The 22,047-nt window shown below is 36.3% G+C and overlaps 1 protein-coding gene across 6 annotated transcripts in view; it reads left to right on the top strand.

The window, feature by feature from the left end:
• The window catches only part of RARS2 (arginyl-tRNA synthetase 2, mitochondrial), a 63,287-nt gene that overhangs the window by 8,410 nt on the left and 32,830 nt on the right, over positions 1-22,047 (top strand). For 2 of the 6 annotated variants that reach the window (XM_015236014.3, XM_006200306.4), the window contains exons 2-5: positions 4,256-4,329; positions 12,160-12,262; positions 13,617-13,700; positions 19,969-20,066. In XM_015236014.3, the coding sequence (XP_015091500.1) occupies positions 4,256-4,329; positions 12,160-12,262; positions 13,617-13,700; positions 19,969-20,066 (359 nt within the window). Of the gene's footprint in view, positions 1-4,255; positions 4,330-5,104; positions 5,275-12,159; positions 12,263-13,616; positions 13,701-19,968; positions 20,067-22,047 lie in introns of all 6 variants that reach the window. The other 4 variants (XM_072965584.1, XM_072965585.1, XM_072965586.1 and 1 more) reach the window with 4 other exon arrangements.

The raw sequence follows: 22,047 nt of genomic DNA, 5'->3' as shown, positions 1-22,047 counted from the left end.
GCTTTGTGTTTCTTAATAATGAGTTCTATAAAAAAGTTTGATCTTCAATTTGTTTATTTAATCTTTAGACTCCCTTTTTATCTAACATTGTTTTTCCATCTTTTGGTTCTTGTTTGTTGTAGTCACATCTGGAAGCACTTGTGGAGAATGTCTTTGTATTCATTTGGTGGTATTTTTCTGCTAGGGTTCTTTCATCTCCTGTATGCTGGATTCCTTTCATTCTGTCTTTTTCTCTTAAAGCCCCTGCCCCTCCCTCTTCTTCTCCCTCTCTCTCTCTCTCTCTCTCTCTCAGTTTGCCTATTTTTCATGCCTATTCTTTCTCATCTTGCTAGTGCTTGACAGCTCTGCCCAGAGTTTCTATTTGTTTCTGCATTGTGTGGGTGACTTCCTCATTCTCCATGCCAGATTTGTTCTTGGCTCACCTCACTTTTATGGTTACAAAAATATAAAGTCTGCAGCTTTCCACTCCTTTTGTCTCTCCAGGTCATGGTGACCTGTATACATGACTCCTAAACTTTGACTTGGCATATTTTTGCTCGCTAAGTCTGATATTTTTCCATCTTCCTGTAAAAGTTCCACCTCTGATTCTTCCTGCCCATACAACACAATATCAGGATTTACTCCCTGTAATTGGGGAACGTATTGTGTTTCCCTTGGAGAATTCCCTCAGATTCTGCCCTAGAGTCTTCACTTGTGCTGGGAAGTGCTGGAATTCACTTCTCTGTTTTACTCATTCTTTCCCGCAGTTCTGTAGCATCTCTCTGTCGTAGATGAAAAAAAAATGGAATTCATTCAATGTTTTCTCTCCAGATTTAGGGTATCAATGAGAATTGTTAATTCAGTGTAGGGACCTTGCCAAGCAGAGCTCCTCCATTCCTTCTCAAAATCTGCTGTATTTTATTTTGGTTACCACTTTTGAAGTTTATAACTTTGGGCTATGTCTGTTGGGTGTATTTGTAGCTGAGAACCAACCAACCTACCTTTTTACTACTACCTTCCTTCCTTTCTCCTCTCCCTCCTTTCTTCCTTCCTTTTCACTTTGATTTGATGATGGGTGGGAGATGGGAGATTATGTAAAGAAGATTTCATTCCATTAATCCCAGAGTCTGTCTTTTTGGGGTTTGTTTCTAATCGTGAGAAAATACACATAACAAAAAATGTACTATCTTAACCATTTTAAAATGTACAGTTCAGTGGCATGAAGTACATTGTGCAACCGCCACCAACAGCCATCTCCAGGACTCTATTCATCTTGCAAAACAGAAACTGTCCTCATTAAACAGTTACTCCCTATTCCTCCTTTCTCCCCAGTCCCTTCTTTTTTGGTTTGTTAATTTACATCATATAAAAATGTTTCTGTGTTTTTGTAGAATCACTTGAGATTTTTTCTGTTTTGGTCTTCACGTCTTCATGTTATGTAACTTGGTCTTAGAATTTACTTTTTTTTGACTTTTCCTATTTTTTAAAAAATATTTTATTGAAGTATGGTCAGTTTACAATGTTGTGTCAATTTCCGGTGTACAGCACAATACTTCAGTCATATAAGAACATACATATATTCATTTTCATATTCTTTTTCACCATAAGTTACTATAAGATTGAATATGGTTCCTTGTGCTATACAGTATAAACTTGTTCATCTAAGAATTTACTTTTAGGAAAAGTTTGTTCCTACTGACTTGCTGAATCTCTTGCGAGGTAAAATGTGCTGTGTAGACTCCCTTTGTACCTTGGTTGCCAAGAAGCATAATTATCTTTAGCTTGGTTTTCTAGTATAATTTTATGCTTCCATTTTATTTTTATGGTTTAAGCTCCCTCAGAGCTCTTTTGGAACAAATAAGATATAATAATAGAAGAAATAAATGATTTTTAAGTGTTTTTAGTCTATCAGAGAATTTTTTATGTTATTCATCTGAATGTAAACATTTTATCATCTAAGCTCACAACCTATTTGTGAGTTGAAATGCTTTAAATTGGGCTACATTGACTGAATGAAAAATGCGGTGTGAGGGTTGTGAGGTTCAGTTTTATTCAGGGACCTTACTGAGGACTATATCCTGGGAGACAGCCACTCACTAGCTATGAGTAAACTGCTCCAAAGAAGTAAAGGAAGAAGCTAGTTTAATCATGATTTTTGGCTGGAGAATACGTGCAGTCGAGCTTGAATCTCAGTAAAAGATTATAGCTAGTCACAAGGAACAGATCTCAGTTAATGATTTTAGTGTTTTTCTGGCTATGGGATAATGCAGGAATCTGGGTTCATTAAAATTCTTCCTGAGATATATGTCTAACTATGTAAGTGGACTGTTTGTTCAAAGCACAGAGTGCCTCGTTCTGGTTTTCATCCTGAATTACTCTCAGGGTGCATTATTGGGCAGTGAATGGAGTGGCTAATGACTTAATCCATGTATAACTGGATAGTGAGCAACATTCCTTATTTTAAGCAGAGTTTAGTTATATTTAAGATAGGCAGAAGATCTTAGTGGTTATGGGTAAGTTTGAAGGACATTATGTCCAAAATAAAACCTTTTAAAGGATGTAGAAAATAACATTTATTACATGCTTATTATGCGACACAATTTTGTTATTCCTTACAAGAGCCCTAGTTTATTATTTAACAGATTTATTATCCCCATTTTTCAGATGTGAAAACTTAAGCTCACTGATGTAAAATGACTTTCCCAAGGACTCATAGCTGGTAAAAGTGGAGCTGGAATTTGAATCTTCCCCTCACCTCCCCTCCAAAGAGAAATTAAAATGGAACATTTATTACAGATGTATCTGTATTGGCAGGAACATTTTGTAATATAAACATGAGTTGTTACAGTGTTTATTCTGTAAGTGCTTTTGAAATATTTATCCACTTCTGGGAAAATAGCCTAAGGAAAAGGCCTTTTCTGTAAAGGGTATGGCAATTCAGTTTCTAAAGATTGGAATTTAAAAAGAAAGACTATACTCTGAGATTTAAATTTAAAAAATCAACGTATACTAGATCAAAGCAGAAATATATAGAGCATCTTAAAGACAGCTCCAGGTCTGAATTTTTTTTTAATGTTTATAAAATTCAAAAAATTATTTCTTTTGATAATAGGAGAATAAATATTATTACTAATCAGGAGGTAGTGATTTTAGTTTAATTCCTGTCCTTCTGAACACTTACAAACACCTCTAAGAAAGATTGCTTTATAATCTCTTCTCACATTCTTTGCTCTTTCTATTTACCCCATTACTCCCTTCCCTTCTCTCTCAATAGCCATGACTTGTCCATTGCAAAGGCTACGTAAAGATTGAGGTGGTGGGGAAGAAAGATGAAAGTTTTAAATTCATTATGGCTATCCTGCTGTTTCACTGTTTGTGCATTTCTCATTTAAAGGATATAGATATGACATAGAAGCTAAATGTAGATTCTGGTTATAGATAGCTTGTGTTCACATCCTAACTTTTCCACTTAAGCAAGTTACATATATTCTCTGTACTTAAGTTTCATCACTCCTGAAATGAAGGCTATAATAGTGTGAAAGTCAGGGGATTGTTTCAAAGAAAAGTTAGGCATGTAAGACATCCTTGTCATATAAGAATCATTCAATAAATAGGAATGTCTCCAACAAACTTCCAAGTTTCTGATTAGGACAATGGTTCACAACTCTGGTGTGTGTTACAGTCATTTAGTGAGCTTTTCAAAAATGCAAATGAGTAAACTTTTGATAGAGCCTGGGGATCAGATTCCCACTCCCCATTCTTTGTTTGCTTATTTATTTTTAAGTAGCATGAGATTTTTTCTTTTATTCACTACTGTATCCCCAACTCTTAAAACAGTGCCTAGCACAAAATAAGCACTCAGTAAATCGGTTTTTATTCATTCATAAAGTATCTTTGATCCTCAGTGGTTCATCCCTTCTCTTTCTGTAAAAAAATTTTTTTTGATTTATTTTTAAATTTACAAATATAAAATTCATTCTATTTCGGTAAGCAGTTCTATTTGCCAATTTATGATTAAGCCCTCTTCTCACCCTCAACTCCTGGCAACCTCTGATCTATTAGTCATCCTTACAGTTTGGGGTTTTCCAGAATGTCAAATCAATTGAATTATACAATATACATCTTTTTGAATCTGGCTTTTGTTACTTAGCTTTTAGCGCATTTGAGGCTCATTTATGCTTGGTGTCTCAATATTTTTTTATTGTTGAGTAGCATTCCATTGCATCTTAAACAAATATATTAAAATTACTCTGTTTTATCCTTTTTGATTTTTTAGCTTTCCAGAGTGTTGGATCTTCCACCAGAAAACTTGATCAAATCAATATCTGCAGTTCCAGTTTCCAGAAAAGAGTTAAGTATAATATATTTGTCATGATCTAAAATGTTGCTGACTTTGTCAATATACCAAAAAAAAAAAAGCCCAACTACTCTTTAATTTACAAATAGTCTTTGAAATTAACTTTAAGATTTGATTTAACCTATTATTCCCACATACTTATATAATAAAATTTAAATCTGTATTTTATATACTCTTATATGGTATATTATATTAGTATTCTCATGTTTTGATATTTATTCTTATAACTATATGGCAGCCTTGAGAAAAATTAGGAACAAGGTTCAAATTTAATTCTGTAACAGCAATTAAAAGAACTAAGATTTTGGATAGAAAATCAGGGTTTTTGAAGGGATCTTAGATTATACACTTATCTGATGCTTGAATAATACGATATACCATATTTATCTGCTACGTTTTTTTGTGGTTTGGGGTTTTGTTTTGTTTTTTGCTTGTTTGTTTCCATTTGAGGACCCCCCCAGTGATAGAGGACAGTTGGTTAGGACTACATATAAGCTATAGCTGCTTCTTGGATTCAGAGAGATATCTATCTTTTTGTGAGATTGGTCATTGTCATTGATACTTGTTTACCAGTAGGCTAGAGAACTTTAATACTTGGATAAGATATGCTCTCAGTCAGTTAATAATGACAAGAAATGAGCTGCATAGTAGACACTTAAGCCCTAAGCTTTAGAAAGATATAATTATCAGTACTATTATGTCCTTATATTTTGTCCCCTTAACTGTCAGAATTTTAAGATAGAGTAGAATGAATATTCTTCTTCCTAGAAAAGGAGAAAGAGATAAGTGGAAAAGGAAGAGAAAGGCTACATGTGGCCTTGTCAAAGAGAGCATCTTTAAAGTGGCCTGCTACAACTTCATCTATATTGAGTTCCAAGAACAGAGGCAACCACTGACCAAAAGATGGGCCATGTAATTATAATTACACGTAAATTGAGGTAATGTTGCAAACCAGTTACCGGTTTCATAAAATCTATAAAGGACATTTTGCATGATAATGGGATTGTCTCAATTTTTATTTCATATTTCAGAGGCCTGTAATAAGCTGAACTGTCTTGGTCCATCTTTTTGTTTGGTTATTGGTTTTTTTTTTAAATTGAGGTCATAACATTGGCTTATAACATATAAGTTTCATGTGTACAACATTATATTTCTAATTTTGTATATATTACAGCATGTTCATCTCTAAAATTTTAGTTTCATCTATCACCGTACAGTTGATCCGCTTTACATATTTCACCCTCCCTCCACCCCTCCCCCTCTGGTAATCAGTACTCTATCTATGTGTTTATTTTTGTTTAATCACTTATTCTATTTGTGTTTTTGTTTTTTATATTCCACATATGTGCCAAATCATATGGTATTTGCTTTCTTTGTCTGACTTATTTCTTCTAGCATAGTATCCTTAAGGTCCATCCATATTGTCCCAAATGGCAAGGCTTCATCTTTTTCTATGGCTCAGTAGTGTTAGTTACATTGTATATATATATACCATATCTTCTTTATCTATTCATCCATTGATGAGTGCTTAAATTGTTTCCATACCTTGGCTATTATAAATAATGCTGCAATGAACATATTCATGTATCTTTTCAAATTAGTGTTTTAATATTCTTTGCATAAATATCCAGAAGTAGGATAGCTGGGTCATATGATAGTTCTATTCTTAATGTTTTGAGGAATCTCCATATTGCTTGCACCAATTTACATTCCCACCAACAATATCTGAGGGTTCTCTTTTCTCCATATCCTTGCCAACATTTGTTATTTCTTGCCTTTTTGAGAATCGCCATTCTGACGAGTGTGAGGTGATATCTCATTATGGTTTTGATTAGCATTTTCCTAGTAATTAGTGATGTTGAACATCTTTTCATGTGCCTATTTTCTTGGCTTGTCTTTTGAATAAGATTTCCTTTGCCTGCTTGGAGTTCTTTTGGGCAGCTCCACTTTAACAATGTGAATTACTGACTGGTTTATAGAAAATAAATATTGGGGAGTACCTCAATTTTTCTAGTCTACAAGTCTAAAATTCTGCATATTAAATTTATTTAAAACAAAGGGAATCTCTACTGCTTTGCCTTAATAAAGCTGGGTATCATTTACAGAACTAAAACAAAGCCTAACTCTTCTATTTTTCTAATTTTATTCTAAAATGCTATTAAGTGCCAGGAGAATTAAGAAATATTATTTTTGTTTATTTAATGAGATATGAATCAATTTTCTCAGGTCTCCTAATTCTGTCAATTATACAGTTGACCCTTGAACAACATGGCTTTGAACTGTGTGGAGATGGAACCATGGATTTGGAAGGCTGACTGTAAAATTATACTCGGATTTTTCAACTGCTTGGAGGGTCAGCACTCCTAACTCCCTGCCATATTCAGGGATCAACTGTATTTTCACCTATTGTGAAATTCTATTTAATACTGCTCATGGTAGACAGGATTAGTAACTTTGTTATAAGCCAGTACTAACTCAGTGGATTCCACTCTGAAACCACAACTCCTCAGAAGTAGTAGGAAAATAACTATTGCTTTTTAAACTTATTTTTTTTTAATTATGAACAATACAAAAGTAGAGGGAATAGTTTAATGAACCCCTATGTGCCCACCACTGTCATTAGCACACAGGCAGTTCTGTTTCGTCCATACCCCTGCCCACTCTCCTCCTTCACAGTGGACTATTTTCACAGCTGCTGCTTTTCATACTCTAGATGTTATGTCATTTTAAAAGTTTTCTTTTAATTAGTTTTTATTTTTATCACAAAAGCAAAACAGATAATTTTAAGGGAGTTCAGTAAAATACAGAATAAAAGAGGAAAAAGTCCCCAATACTCTTAAACAGTAAGAACACTGACATTAGCAAGTATTTTTTATATTTTCTCTTTAAATATGTCTTTCAAAATCATAACTATAAAGCTACTGTATTTATGTATTTTGAACCTTTTCCATTGACGTCATCCTTTTTGTAAATATCACTGTTTTTAACAATGGCTGAGTAATACTGTAATTCTCCCCTGTTGATGGACATTTAGATTGTTTTCAGTTCTGACTTTTTATATAATTCACATTCAAGAATTACCTCTTTCTCAATACACAAGGCAGAAGTTCCTTGTGGGTGTGTAATTAAAAGCTCCCAAAAGGAGAATTATATACAAGATCTTGTGGTAGCTCACAGTGAAAAAAAAAAATGTGACAATGAATATATGTACGTTCATGTATAACTGAAAACTTGTGCTCTACACTGGAATTTGACACAGCATTGTAACATGACTATAACTCAATAAAAAATATTAAAAAAAAATGGCTCCCAAAAGGGAAAACAGGGATCAAGTCTGGTTGATCAATACCCCCTCAACCTCCCTGAAGCATTTCCTCCTCTTTTGGGCCTTTCATACTGGCAGATAACCCTTATATAATTTCAGAATTCATATTTTAAATATTCGTAGTTTAATAAGTTGATGTTAATCATTAATATCCTAAAAGAATGATTTTTAAATTTGTCCTTCTACCACTGAACTAGTTGGAAATATTTGTGATTTTTATTGAGAGATTTTTTTATTGAATTGGTTTATTATTTATATCTTGAATAAAATTATAGACACTTCATAACTATTAATTTTTTTTAAACTATCTATAGAAAATCATGTGACCTCTTTGGGTTTCCTGAATGTTTGAGAGCCATCTTATACTTTTATGGTCATAGTAAACCTTTCATAAAGTGTCCTAGCTATAAATCAAAAATCATAATTTAATCTTTGGTATATTCAAATCTGTATATTTTCAATTAATATTATTATAGCTTTTATGACTTTTAACTTATGTATTTTTTATTTTTTAAAATCTGTTTGTGTATTATTCCCATTTTGTTAAACTACCTACTTCAGCTTCCTACATTATTGGCACAAACACCTGACTAAATTATCAGAGTTCTTTGGTAAGAATAAATACAATAAATACATTCAAACCTTATATGGGTTTCTACAATGAAAGTTAGTCTTTAGAAAATTGAATTATTACGTAATCATTAGAGAATAGCTTTAGAAAAGAAACAGAATATTTTGCCAACCAAGCTAGTATGTGAAGAACTACAGGCAGAATAACTCCCCACGGCTCAGTCCGGGTCGCTATTCAACATTTTTATTTAACATCAGATCTAAGATTATTTTACCAGAACTTAAGTAGGTGGCATTATCATCACCATTTTACTGAGGTACAAAGAGATTAAGCAACATGCCCAGGAGCACACAGACACAGATTAATAGGTGAATTTGGGTCTTTGGTTACAGCTCACATGTCAGTAGTTTAGTTTGGGTTGGTGAGTTTAATCCACACTAGGCTGCTGGCTAACCGATTAAGGCTCAGGAAAATCCTTTATTTCACCAGTTTTACTGAGATAAAATTGACATACAACACTGTGTAGGTTTAAGGTGTACAACATAGTAATTTGTAATTTCATACATCATGAAATGGTTAGTGTAATAGGTTTGGTAAACATCCGTCATCTCATATAGCTACAACATTAAGGAAATAGAGAAAAAAAATTTTCCTCATGATGAAAATACTCAGGATTTACTCTCTTAACAATGTACAGCAATGTTAATTACCTCTGTCATGTTGTACATTACATCCTTAGTACTGATCTTATAACTGAAAGTTTGTACCTTTTGAGTACCTTCATCTAATCCCCCCACCCCTAACTCCCACCTCTGGTAGCTACATCTGAGTCTGTTAGTTTGTTTGCTTGTTTGTTTTTGAGTACAGCTGACCTACAACAAGCACTGTGTTAGTTCCTATTACACAACATAGTGACTCAGTATTTCTAGACACTGGTAGGTGGGGCCAGATCCTGGCACAGTTGGGTTTATGGCCAAGGTAGTCCAGGTCCTGGTGCCAGCCATTAGATGGCTGGAGCAGAGTTACTAGGCAACTGGCTACAGAGTCCCTGTGGGTCCTTGGGCTAGTGCTGGCCCATTGGTGGGAGAGCCAAGTCCTGGGGTCTGTGGCTGAAGGGCCTTGGTGGTCTCAGTGTTGGTGTTAGCCCATTAGTGAGCTGGGCCAAGGCCCAGTGGGTCCCAGGGCTAGTGCCTGGTCACTGGCAGGCAGGGCCAGGTCTCTGGCTGCAGGACCAAGGGAGTCCCAGAGTTGGTGTCAGCTCATTTGTGGATGGGGCTGGGTCTGATGAGATCTTGGGGGTCCCTGGGGTAGTGCCAGGGCAGTGGTGGGCGGGTCCTGGTCCTGGGCCCTTTGGTAAGCAAGGCCAGGTCCCAGGGCAGCTGGGGGCTCTGGAGGTCCTGAGAAGTCTGACCTTCTGTTGGGTGAGGCTGTGTCCCCGCCCAGCTAGCTGCTTGGCCTGGTATATCCCATTACTAGTACTGACAGGCTGGTCAGCAGGGCTAGCGCCTGGTGTGGCTGGCTGCATCGCCAGGGGAGTCCAGGCCCTGGTGCAGGGCAGCAGGTAGATGGAGTTGGTCGAAGGTGACTGGCTACAGAGCCCTGGGTGGTCCTGGGGCTAGTGCTGGACCTAGTGGGGAGCCAGGCCCTGAGGTGGCTTGATGCAGGGCTCAGGTCCCAGAGCTAGTGCTGGCCTGCTGATGGAGAGGGCCATGAGCTTGGGTGGTCCTGGGGCTGGTGTACACCTTCTGGAGAATGGGGCTGATTCTTAACAGGGCTGGCTGCAGAGTTGAAGTGACCTGGAGCTGGTGATGGCCTGCTTGTAAAGTGTGGCCAAATCCTGACGTGGCTGGCTGAGATGCTCATGGTATCTTGGAAGTCGTGTCAGCCTGCTGTTGAGTAGGGCTGTGTCCCAGTGGGTCCAGAGTCCACTGCCGGCCCACTGGTGGGCAGAGCCATGTCTGTTGCTGCAGGGCTCAGGGAGTTTTAGGGCTGGTGCCTGCCCGCAGAGGGTAGGGCAGGTCGTGTGACCACCTACAGCAGCCTAGGGAATCCCTGAGCTAGTGTCGGCCATTGGTGGGTGTGATCCATTCCAGGGGTGGCTTTTGGGCTCAGAGGATCTTAAGGCAGCTGGCCTGCTGGTGAGTGGGGCTATGTCCTTATCTTGGGGTATCCTAGGGCTAGTGGGAACTGGCTAGTGCATAGGCTGTGTCTGAGCTCTAATAAGCTAGAGTAAGGATTTCATAGTGGTGCTTACCAGCACCAGTGGTGGCATGAGCTCCCTAAATTGGCTGCTGCCAGCATCTCTGACCCCAAGGTGAGCTCCTTTGCCTCCTGCCTCTCCAAGATCTCAAGATCGGCTCCTTTCAAGTTACACTTTGCCCTGAGATGTTGTGTGCACCCTTTAAGAGTAGACTCTATTTCCCACAAGCCTCTGGCTCTCCTGAAAGTAAGCCTTACTGGCTTTCAAAGCCAAACATGCTGGGAGCTCATCTTCCCAGTGTAGGAGCTGAATGTGGGGCTTAGACTCTCTGCTTCTTAGGGAAAATCTCTCAATTGTAATTATCCTCCCATTTGTGGGTCTTGACTATACTACATCTATGCCACTCCTAGCAGTCTCATTATGGTTTCTTCTTTATGTCTTCAGCTGTAGAAGATCTTTTCTTCCAGTGTCCAGGTCGCTTTCATGGATACTTCTCTGTAGATAGATGCCACTTTGGTGTGCCAGTGGGAGGAGGTGAACTCAGGGTCTTCCTAGTCTGCCATCTTGGCCACTCCTCAAGGCTCAGGAGAATTATTAATGATTGTTATTGACTAGATTCTTTAATGTGATCAGAAGTCACACAGAATTTTTTAGACATGTGCCTGAATTTCAAGAATAATAAGAAGGAAGTCACTGGTGGATCTCTAAAATATGGTCTTTTGTGTTATAGATACAGAGATGGGCTAGACAAATAATGGCTCAACTCCCTTATTCTGCCCATAGAATCTCATTCTGTAGTCCCTTATTAAACGTTAGATGTTCAATGTGGGTGTGTAGCTATTTGTATATTAATTAAAATTATGTTTATACCTTGAATAATTTCAGACTACAGAAAACTTACAGGGAATAATGTAATGAACACGCTCACTTTCCAACATGTCAGGTCTTATTTTTTTACAAATTTTTTCGTTTTTAGAAATCAAACATTATAGATATCATTGAAGCCACCTATATATACTTTTTGATTCTACTCCCTACTGTCCTTCCCTAAGGATAATTGTTGTCGCAAAACAAATGATTGTGTTCACTAATTGGTTTCTTTGTCTTAGTTTCTTTGTTTTTGCATTGTTTCATCACCAACCCAATAAAAAGGGTGATTGGCAATGTCTGTCTCTTTAAGGAACTACTGAGTGTTAAGAATAATATTCTTCTTTTCCTCATGTTGAAACTTGTGTTACAACATTTAAAAATTTTTTTGCTTTGGTCACTTGAAGATCAATGAAGGAGCTTGAAAGAAGGAAACATTTGGAATAGTGGAGAAAGGATTGTAGAAGAGGTCGAGAGACCTGAGCTTTTTTCTGAGTCTGCTTATTAGTTGCAGTAGGATTTAGGGGAGGCATTGAACTTGCCAGACATCATTTTTCATGTCTATAAAAAAGGTGGTTGCTCTGCCTCTCTCACAGAGATACCATAAAGCTACAACCAGGTAAAAGAAGAGGAAGAATTTTATATGATGATACAAGATAAAAATTCTAAATCAATAAAAGGTGATGATATTTCTAGTTTCTTGGCTTTATATTTTGAAAATGTAACACCATCACCTGGTAAAATTGTGCCAACACAGAGAACATAGAGTGATTAGTTTTTGCTTCTGTTTTTGTTATTGTTGTTACACTAGTAATGTTTTTAAGGTAACAACCTTTTCCTATTTCAATGTCTGTCTTTAGAGAAGTAGCTGATTTTCAGCTTTCTGTGGATTCTTTATTGGAAAACAGCAGTGACCATTCAAAACCAGATGTTCAAGTTCAAGCCATGAGACTGGCAGAGAAGGTACTTTAGCACTATTCTCTCTTTCTGACGTTAGAATAAGCATATTATTTTAAAGAAAAATATGCTCTGCAGGCTGTCTCAGGCATAATAATGAATTTAGTAGTGTTTCTTTGTTCAAGGCACCTTGGAAATTATAATTTAAATTTATGTTAGCCATGTTCTACAAGGTTAGGATGCTTTTTCAAATTAGTTATAAAACATTCATCTTGTACTGACATTGTTCAATTTTTTGATTAACTACTTACAGGAAGAGTGAAGTGTTAATTAAATTTACAGATTGAAGCTGAATGGACTTCTGAATTTAGGAGAACAAGCTTGATAAATTAGAGCAGTGGGTTGCAATTCTTAAAATGAGTTTCTGAGATGAACATTAAAAATTGAGAAACGATTAGATGTAAATAGAATCATGATTGCAGAGAAGAAGTAGTTAGATAATTTAATAAACCTCTTTCATTTCTGATTTCTCTGATGGATTTGATGTCTAAAAGAGGAAAGGATTGTGGAGAATGACCACATCAAAATTGTTAGTGTAATACCTTCAGAAAAGGCATGTTTTAGACAAAGTTCTTAAAAAAAAATAGTTATTACGTGTGACACAGAGGAGGGCACGGGCACACTGAAGAAACAGCAGTGAAAGTCACTGTCATGGAAAGAGATGTTTATAGAATGAGTATGGTAGAGGAGCTTTGGTAGCTAAGTAAATGTTTATTTGACCCCAAAATCACCCCAGATTCTTATCAGGAAGTATGCCAGCAACAGAATTATCCCAAGTACAATATTTATTTCCTCCTTTTCCTGTGAGTTCTGAAAAATAAAGACTAGTGGCTCTTCAGTGACAGCAGGTATCTCTTCAAGCTCCCTGGATGTGTCAGGTGCTTAGAAATCTAGTTGGTTAAAAATGTAAAGCATATTCATTGAAGACAAAGTATTTAAATTATTTATGTTTTTGTGTTGGTACAAGTTGTTGTAGCGGAGGACCTGATAGAATGTCATGTTCTGTCACTCTCATCCAAGGTGAGTGAAATAAAGAGCTCCTTGCGTGTCAGGATACGGAGGATGAGGGTAAAGTGATGCTCCCTTTTTCCATATTAGATGGAGAAATTGAAGAGTGAGAATGGGAATGAGAAAGAAAGAAACTCCTAATACAGATTGGCATTCTAGCCAGGAAAGGAAGAAAATGTGTAAACCCAAAGAGAATGATGTAGAGAGACTGGCTAAGGCCCAGGTCCAGACACAATGACTGTGAGGGGACGCTTCTGCTGCCTTTGAAGCCAGTCTGAGAGTATTAGAACTATAAATCTCATTAGGCCTATTTCATAACATACATATTTCACTTGATGTGTTATCTTTTCAGCTAAAATGTGATACAGTCGTGAGTGAAATCAGCACTGGTCAAGGGACTGTAAATTTCAAAATAAACAGAGAACTATTAACCAAGGTAAGAACAGGCAATGTTCCGGCTACACCTTCACTCCCTCTCTCTGCTTTAGCTACTTTGATTTTCCTCCAGTTCTTAAACTTATTGTGCCTCCTCTTGCCTCTAAACCTTTGCACATTCTGATCCCTCTGCCTAGAGTGCCACCCCTAGTTAAATCTGCTTCTCCTCCAGGTCTTGGTATTTCCTACCAGTGCCTTTCTGACCCCTTCATTTATATACTCTCATAACACTGTATGTCTCTCCTTGCAGAACTCATTGTAGTTAATATTTTACTTTCTTTTAATTTGGTTAATGCCTGTTGCCCTTTAAATTAATTTCCATTAGGGCTCATAGCATCTGTTTTTCTCACTACTGGATTCCCCATTCCTAGCAGAGGGTCTGGCACCCAGTAGGTGTGAGATAAATGAATCAATGGACTCTGTATTGAATACAGGAAAGATACTACTGGCTTCCACTCTGGTAGCCTCTAATCTGTTGGAAGCATAAGATTTATACAGAAGAAACCATAAGACACTTCTGCTTTTAATAAAACAATAAATTTTTTAAATAGTGTTTGATACAATAAGCATAAGAAAGATGAGAAATGGAGAAAATCTGGATGACCTGGAGGAGTTGGGGAGACTTCATAGAGGAACTGGGTCTCCCTTGAATGAGACTGGAAAGAACAGGTAATCCTGGATAAACAGTGGTATGAGACCTTTTGTTGAGAGTTCTGTCTCAGCTGAACTTTAAAATTTATCATAATGCAAGGTTTGGTCTATTATTTAAAAAAAAGAAATACATACCAGGGTTGGGTTGGTCAGGCTTAGTGACTGTTATGATCTTAAATTGAAAATAATTATAAAACCAAAATTGCTAAGAATACAGTTTCTTACCAAGGTTATATGATTTACAGACATTTACCCATCAGCCCTGCAACTCTTCTGAAGTCTTTTCTCTAGATCTTTGAACTTTTTTCTTTTTTCGCTGTTAATGCAAGGTACAATTTTTAAGTAAAATCAGTCAGAAAGACCAGAAGGAAATTGGTTTTGAGCTTGTTAAAAAGTATCTACAGCTTGTTGGGCTCTTGATGACATTTCATGTCAACTTAGCAAACTAGTGAATCTAAGGTACCATTTATAAATAAGTGACTCTTTGTGGATGTCTCAATGTTTATAGAAGGAGAAATACAGCTCGCCAAGGTGACTCTCTAAACTTTAGGCCACTTGATATGCAGCTATATTTAACTTTTTTATTTTCTCTGAGATGGGAGAATATGCTTTGGTAGAATGATTTTGCCTTTACAGCCAGCTTAGCTGAAAGAGCTGTGGTTTATATTTTGAGGCAAGGCATATAAATTTAGTTAATTTAACTTTTCAATGGCCGTGAATTGTCATACTTTATTGCAGTTAATAAACTAAGAGATTTTCCTCTGGTTTAAGGGTGCCCACTCGCTCACTTATTAAAAAATATTCCCAAATCCTTCTTAGTTGGCAAGAGTCAAGGCTTTGAGGTCCAGCTACTCTTTCTCACATGGAAACCCTTCTTTCATTGGAGCTTTGAGGATCTGGATATTAGCGTGATTTTCATCAAAGGAACAAGCAGATTGCTCACAGTAGCCCTGCTCAGTGTCACAAGAAAGATACATCCTAGACCAGTGAACACTCTGAAAAAGGATGTGCCTGTGTTATAAATTATAATTTTTTTTAATAATCCTTATCTGCTCAAAACTCTAATTTCTTCTTCATCATGCTCCATTATTTTCAGGCCTTAAACTGTTCATTTGCACGTCTAATGAATTTTCAGATCACATCAAGAAAAAACTTCAACCCTTCCTAGGACCTTTATAAAACTTTTTTTTTTTTGCATTTTAAAGTTATCAAGATTGACATGTAGCCAGTGATCTATGTCCAAAATATACTCACAAGCAGAGAATTATGAATTTGTCATTGCTTACACATGTACAAACTTAGCCTTGCATAAAATGTATCTGTTCATGCATTGCAATTGAATTATTAACACTAGTAGCACCAGAGATGATTAAATGTTAGTTTTAAGTTTGAATCACTAATAGTGATTTATAATGTCTTCATATAAATCATCCTCAAAGGTAGGAGGCTAAAATGTGAAATTAAAGGTAGTAGGAACTGCCAAATCTCTGGGACTAGATATTAAATTTTTCAAAGTTAGAACTATCATGGTGAAGAACTATCACTTTGGTACCAAACTTCCACCTGACAGTAGCCAATAGATGACGTTCAAGAGAAACTGTAACTTCGAATAATAGTTAATTCAGTTTAGGGGGAGTGAAAAAGAGAAAATAGGAATTTAACCAGATAGGAAAAAGGCAAACAAAATCCTGTTTTTCAGATGTGCCTTAGAAATACACATTGAATAACATCATTTTTTATTTCACACGCACACATGCATTTTTTATTTGCCAAATTCAACTTTGCATGGTCTACCAAAATTTGAGGGGGGAGAAAAGACAGAAAAGGTGATACTGATTTAAATGGCTCTAATTCTGCTCATTATTTCACTGATTGAGTTTCTGTCAATAGGCAGTGGATGCATTCAAGTTATGTGTAGTGTCAATGGACTGAACACATGGAAAGAATGATTAAGCACTTTCCAACTACTGACTAAGGAACTGAGCAGTCAGTCAAGTGGTGGTAGCATCCTTAGAAGTTCTGTTGAGAGCTGTAGAGAAATATTGACCAGTATAGAATTATATATGTGGTATCTCACAGCAAAAAAAAAAAAAAATGTGACAAATGAATATATGTATGCTCGTATATAACTGAAAAATTGTGCTCTCCACTGGAATTTGACACAACATTGTAAAATGATTGTAACTCAATAAAAAAAGAGTTATATAAATTGACAAAAATCATCCACAGAAAATGTGAGGGTAATAGACAAACAGAAAGTACAGCCAATTGGAATGTTTGTTAATAGGCTAAAGCATCCCCAAAAGTGAAACCTTTGAAAGATTTGATTTCTGTTTATAAACTCTATATGTACCTGCATTACATTAGTGAGTGCATCTTACATTTAAACATACATATTGGTGAGTAGATGGACCTCTAACTTATTCATCTGTTGGAATATCAGGGAAATTTACTAGCTCACTGACATTCTTCTTTGTGCCACTAATTCAGCAAACCTACTGCTTATTATCTGTCAGGGGCTATCCTGCTGAAATCTAAAGATACCACGGCTTGTATCCTGCTCTCAAGGAGCTTATGATTTAAAAGAAAAGCATTAAAAAAAATCACAATCTAATGTGTGATGGGTAGACAATGTGATGAATCGTACAATGCAGGCATGTGTAAGATGCAGTCCCAGTGTAAAGAAAGGTACAGGTAAGTCTATCCTGAGGAGAGAGGAAGTAACCTTGGATTGGGATGAAGATAAAAATCTATAAAGGAGATGCAAGGGGAGGCATTCCGGGCAGAGGGGACAGTTTGGGCCAGAGTGCAGTCAAGAACATGGCGTTGTCTGGAAAGCAGGTGACTGAGCATGGTTTGCATGTAGGATGGCATAGGGAGGGATCTGAAATTGTGCAGTATGAAGGGCTTTACATGCTCTGCTTTAGAGATTCAGCTTTTCCCTATGTCATTATTTTCCCTGGTGTGTTATGTGTACACAGGTGGCACATGTGATGATTTTTGGTATTACTTACACCAATAAAATTTATTTCACTTTACTAGTTATGTATTATCCCCCCCAAAAAAGAAACCCCAACACTTCTAACTTGTGATTTTTGTGGACATCACACGGTGCCTTTCAACAGATCAGTTTCCTCAAAGTTTAAAAAAAAAAAAGGAAAAATGATATGCATGTAAACTAAAAATCAAATCAGAAACTTGTAAAATCTCTTAAGGGGTAGGGAATCACTGAAGGATTTAAAGAGAACATAGACCTGATTAAATATGTGTATTATATAATAAGACATTTAGGTACTATTGTTTTGTTGTTTTTGTAGGGGTGTAACTGACAGATGGTGGGCGTCTAAACCAGAGCAGAGGGGAAAACAATAATGATATTTAGGAGACAGCATGTGTAGGGCTTGGTGATTAATAGGTGATTGGCTATGGGTGTTAAGGGAAAAGGGTAGATCTTAGGAACTCCTAGATCTCTGACTTGGTTAGCTGGGGAGAGGGGGTCGGTCAGGGTGAAATTCATGGAAATGGAGACTGTGGAAGGAAGAGGAATATATTCTGTTTGGAGTGCCAGAGAGATGTCCAATCCTGAGTTGGACCTATCAGTCTGTAGCACAGGAGAGATTCTGTTAGTTAAGTAGTAGTTAAAATCTTAAGACTTTACATTTAGGAGAAGTGTAAAGTAAGGAGCTAGAAGCAAGAAAGGAGTGCAGGGTAGGGAGTGGGGGCAAGCAACGAAAGAGGAGACTGCAAAGGAAACACAGGAAAGCAAAACCTGTAGCCTGGCATCACTACAACCAGGGAAGGAGGATAGTCGCAAGGAGGAGGGAGTAGTGATCAGCTGAGATGATGGTTGAAAGGTGGGTGCCCCTTGGGGAGGCAGGAAGGGACCGGGGTTAGGGCAGATGATCAAAAGGAACTCTAGGCTGTAGCCTTATCTTGTTTAATTTTTTTGTTTTACAAAAAGAATATATTCATAAAAGTAGTATATTAAATTCAACTCAAAGCATTCAAGTGAGTTCGGCATTTAAAATACTGATTTTGAAAGCACTTTCAGTGAAATAGTAGATAAAGAAACTAGTTAACAGCTGTGTAGAATTGTCAATGGATGGTTTGAAAGTAAGATATTGTAAGGTACTCCTTTATTAAAGTTGCTTTTTTTGGTTGTGCCAGAGAAATCAATGAACCGAGGGTTATTTGTTGAGAATTCTAACTTTACTGTTATTACCTTTTGGGGACTCTACCATATATTACATAAAAAGGGATGGGAAGTGAAAAGGATGGATAGGCCTTAACCTTTGAATAATCAGAATATGAATTCCCTCTTACTAATGTTTACCTTCCCACTTTCAATGTTCTTATGACCCATATTCTTGAGTAATTAACATTTATTGGGTCCCTAGTATAGAACAGGCACTGTTCTATTTAATCTCTCTATGTTAATCCTTTCTCTCTGTCCTACTGCACAGTGTGAGTAAAGAGAATATTATTTTCTCTTTATTCTTGGGCAAATGCTGTTTCTGAACCTTAGTTCTTGAAGCTATTAAATGGGAAATGTTGCCCATTTTAAGATTGTGAGGCTTGGAGATAACACAGAGGCATCTAGACTTGGGCCTAACAGTCTATCGATGCTTCTTAAAAGTGCTGCTTTGCTGCCTCTGTAAATTCTCTGTCTTTTCCATTAAGTAACTGTAGTAACCATCTCTTAAGTAAAATTCTTCATGTTAACAAACTACATTTTTAGGACTCAATCCTGTTTGAGAAGCAAAATCAATAAAGAGTAAATAAAAATCTATCAGTAATTTCAAAACTCTACATTAAAAAATAAATACATAAATAAATGCATCATCACCATTAGCAAAAATTAAGTATGAATTTTGTGAATGATACAGTAGATCTATGTTAATAACTAAAAATTAACCTGGAATATGTCTTGGCAGTTGCTGTGATACAGCCTTTTTTCTTTTTTTTTTTTAAACTTTTGTAACCAGTAGGCATTTGAATTATGATTTTTTACTCATTTTCAACCATTACTTGTGATCATTCGTGTCACAAAAGTATCAGCACCATGAAGAGTTAATACATAAGCTGTGGAGTGAGCAGAGTTTTTGCTGTATGACCTTGGGAAAGTTTTACTTAACCAGCCTGAGCTTCTATTTCCTCATTTGTAAAAATAATCCCTATCTCAGGGTTGTAGTGAGGATTAATACATATAATACAGATAAAATGTTTAGTACAGTGCCTGGCACATGATAAGCATTCAACAAATATCAGCTGCTGCTTCTGGTTTTGTTGTTTCTGTCTGCTGTGAGACTTTTGGAAGTTACCTCTCTAAACTTCAGTTTTTTCATCTGTGAAATACCTACATCATTGGTTACTATAAGAATGAATAGATAAGATGTATATACCAAAGGGCACAGAGCTTCAGGAGATGTTAACTCGTGTCATTACTGCTCAGACTAGCGTTAGCAATAGGAGAAGGTGGTGCTGCTCACAATGCTATGAAATTCTTAGTCCCATAAATTAAAATGAGCAAATTAGCAATAGTTAGTTCCCAGTAACAAAGTAATTAAGAAAATTGCAATATTTTTCTGTCATGAAATCCTACGCCTTTTACTTTTCAGACAGTGCTGCAACAAGTGATGGAAGATGGTTCAAAATATGGATTAAAAAGTGAACTTTTTTCTGGTCTTCCCCAGAAGAAGATCATAGTTGAATTCAGGTGAGTGCCCACCCATTTTATGTGTTGATCAGTCATCTAGCTGGGCATTATCATCTAGGATCTCACAGAATTATACATGGAAAAATTAGAATCAGTGAGATTAGTTTATTTTCTTAAAATCACAGTGAATTTATCATTAAACTATGAATAAAAATGTTGGGACTTTAATCAAAAAAGTACCCAGTGATTATTATAGGGTTTTTTTTTCTTTTTTTAAGTATTTAGCAGTTATTTATTCTTTTAGGAAGATATAGTTCTTCCTTTTAGCAGAGTCTTAAGGGATAGATTTTGACTTTTTATTTCAGTTTTTAGATCCCACATATAAGTAACACCATGCAGTATTTGTCTTTTTCTGTCTGGCTCATTTTACTTAGCATAATGCCATCTAGTTCCATCTATGTTGTTGCAAATGACAGGATTTCCTTCTTTTTGAGGCTGCATAATATTCCACTGTGTATATATACCACATTTTCTTTATCCATTCATCCACTGATAGACACCTAGGTTGTTTCCATGCTTTGGCTATTGTGAATAATGGTGCAGTGAACATGGGAGTGCAGATACCTCTTTAAGATAATAATTTCACTTACTTTGGTTATATATCCAGCAATCCCACCTCTGGATGAGAAGAAAGTCTCCTCCCTATTCCAGTTTCCCAGTTCTCTACATATGGGCATTCTCCAATACCAATTTCTTGCTTACCCATCTAGAGGTATTCTGGGCATTTATAAACAGATCACATGCATTATACCATTACACATGTTCTTCTCCTTGCTTTTTTCATTAAACAATGTATCTTATGTTACTTTAATATCAATACATCCAGGGCTGACTTATTTTTATTGTTTCATGGTATTCTGTTGTCTGGAGATTTTTTTTTTAATCAGTTTTATTGAAGTATTACATACAGTACAATACAGTTCACCATAATTCAACATGTAATTTGATGAGTTTTGGCAAAGATGGCCAGGTCACATAACCACCACTACAATTATATCAAACAGTTTCTCTGTCTTTTTTTTTTCAATTTTATTTTTTTACTTTTATTTGTTATTCCCTTTCATTCTGCTTACTTTGGATTTAATTTGATCCGCCCCTTCTAGTTTCTTAAAGGAGAGCTTTAGGTTATTGATTTGAAACCTTTCTTCTTTTCTGATACAAACATTGCATGCTATAGATTTTCTGCTTTTAGATACATCTGACAAGTTTGCTAGTAAAGCAGTCCTGAGGGTTACCTTGTTTGCTTACATTCTCTTGGGGATTATAGTCCTTCCTTGTTCTATGGTTCAGTTTCATAAAATTTTTCTGGTTGTTTAAGACAAAAGGGTAAGTCCAATCCTTGTAATTCTCTCTTAACTAGAAGTGGGAGATTCCTTATTTTTCAACCTCATAGAAGAACATTTACTTTCTCTCTCAATGATTGCATGAATATACTTATAGTTTCATAATGTCACAATTATGCACAGGTACCTGTGGGATCAAGTTTTTAAACTGTAATACCATTAAAAGGCTAAATAACAAGGCTTTAGAAACAGACCAAAATTAAGTGCTGTTTCTACCACTGTTAACCTGCTGTATTCAAGTTGCTATATCTTTTTTTAATATCGAGAAACTTAGGAAATTTTCAAACATGCACAAAAGAGAGAACACGTATATTAAATCTCATATGCTCATCATTGAGATTCAGGAGCCCTCACATCACAGCTCTTCTGAGCATTAAGTGAGTTAATGCATGTAAAATGTGTGAAACTGTGTCTGTCAGGTAGTGAGTGCTCTAGAAGCATGTGCTATTATTACATTATTGATTACAACTTCTCCACTACATGTAAGAGTGATAAATATGTTGCTTGAGAATTTGGAGTGGTGAATCCAGTTTCTGGTTATTCTGCGAAGCTTTATACATAAATATTTTTATATTTTTCACTTTTAATTTCTGATCCAATAGATATTGATAGATAATATTCATATAAACAAAATTTCT

This window comes from Vicugna pacos, chromosome 8 (assembly GCF_048564905.1).
Source record: "Vicugna pacos chromosome 8, VicPac4, whole genome shotgun sequence".
Lineage (NCBI taxonomy): Eukaryota > Metazoa > Chordata > Mammalia > Artiodactyla > Camelidae > Vicugna > Vicugna pacos.
The sequence above is the reverse complement of the archived record's forward strand: the minus strand, read 5'-3'. Positions and strand labels throughout refer to the sequence as shown.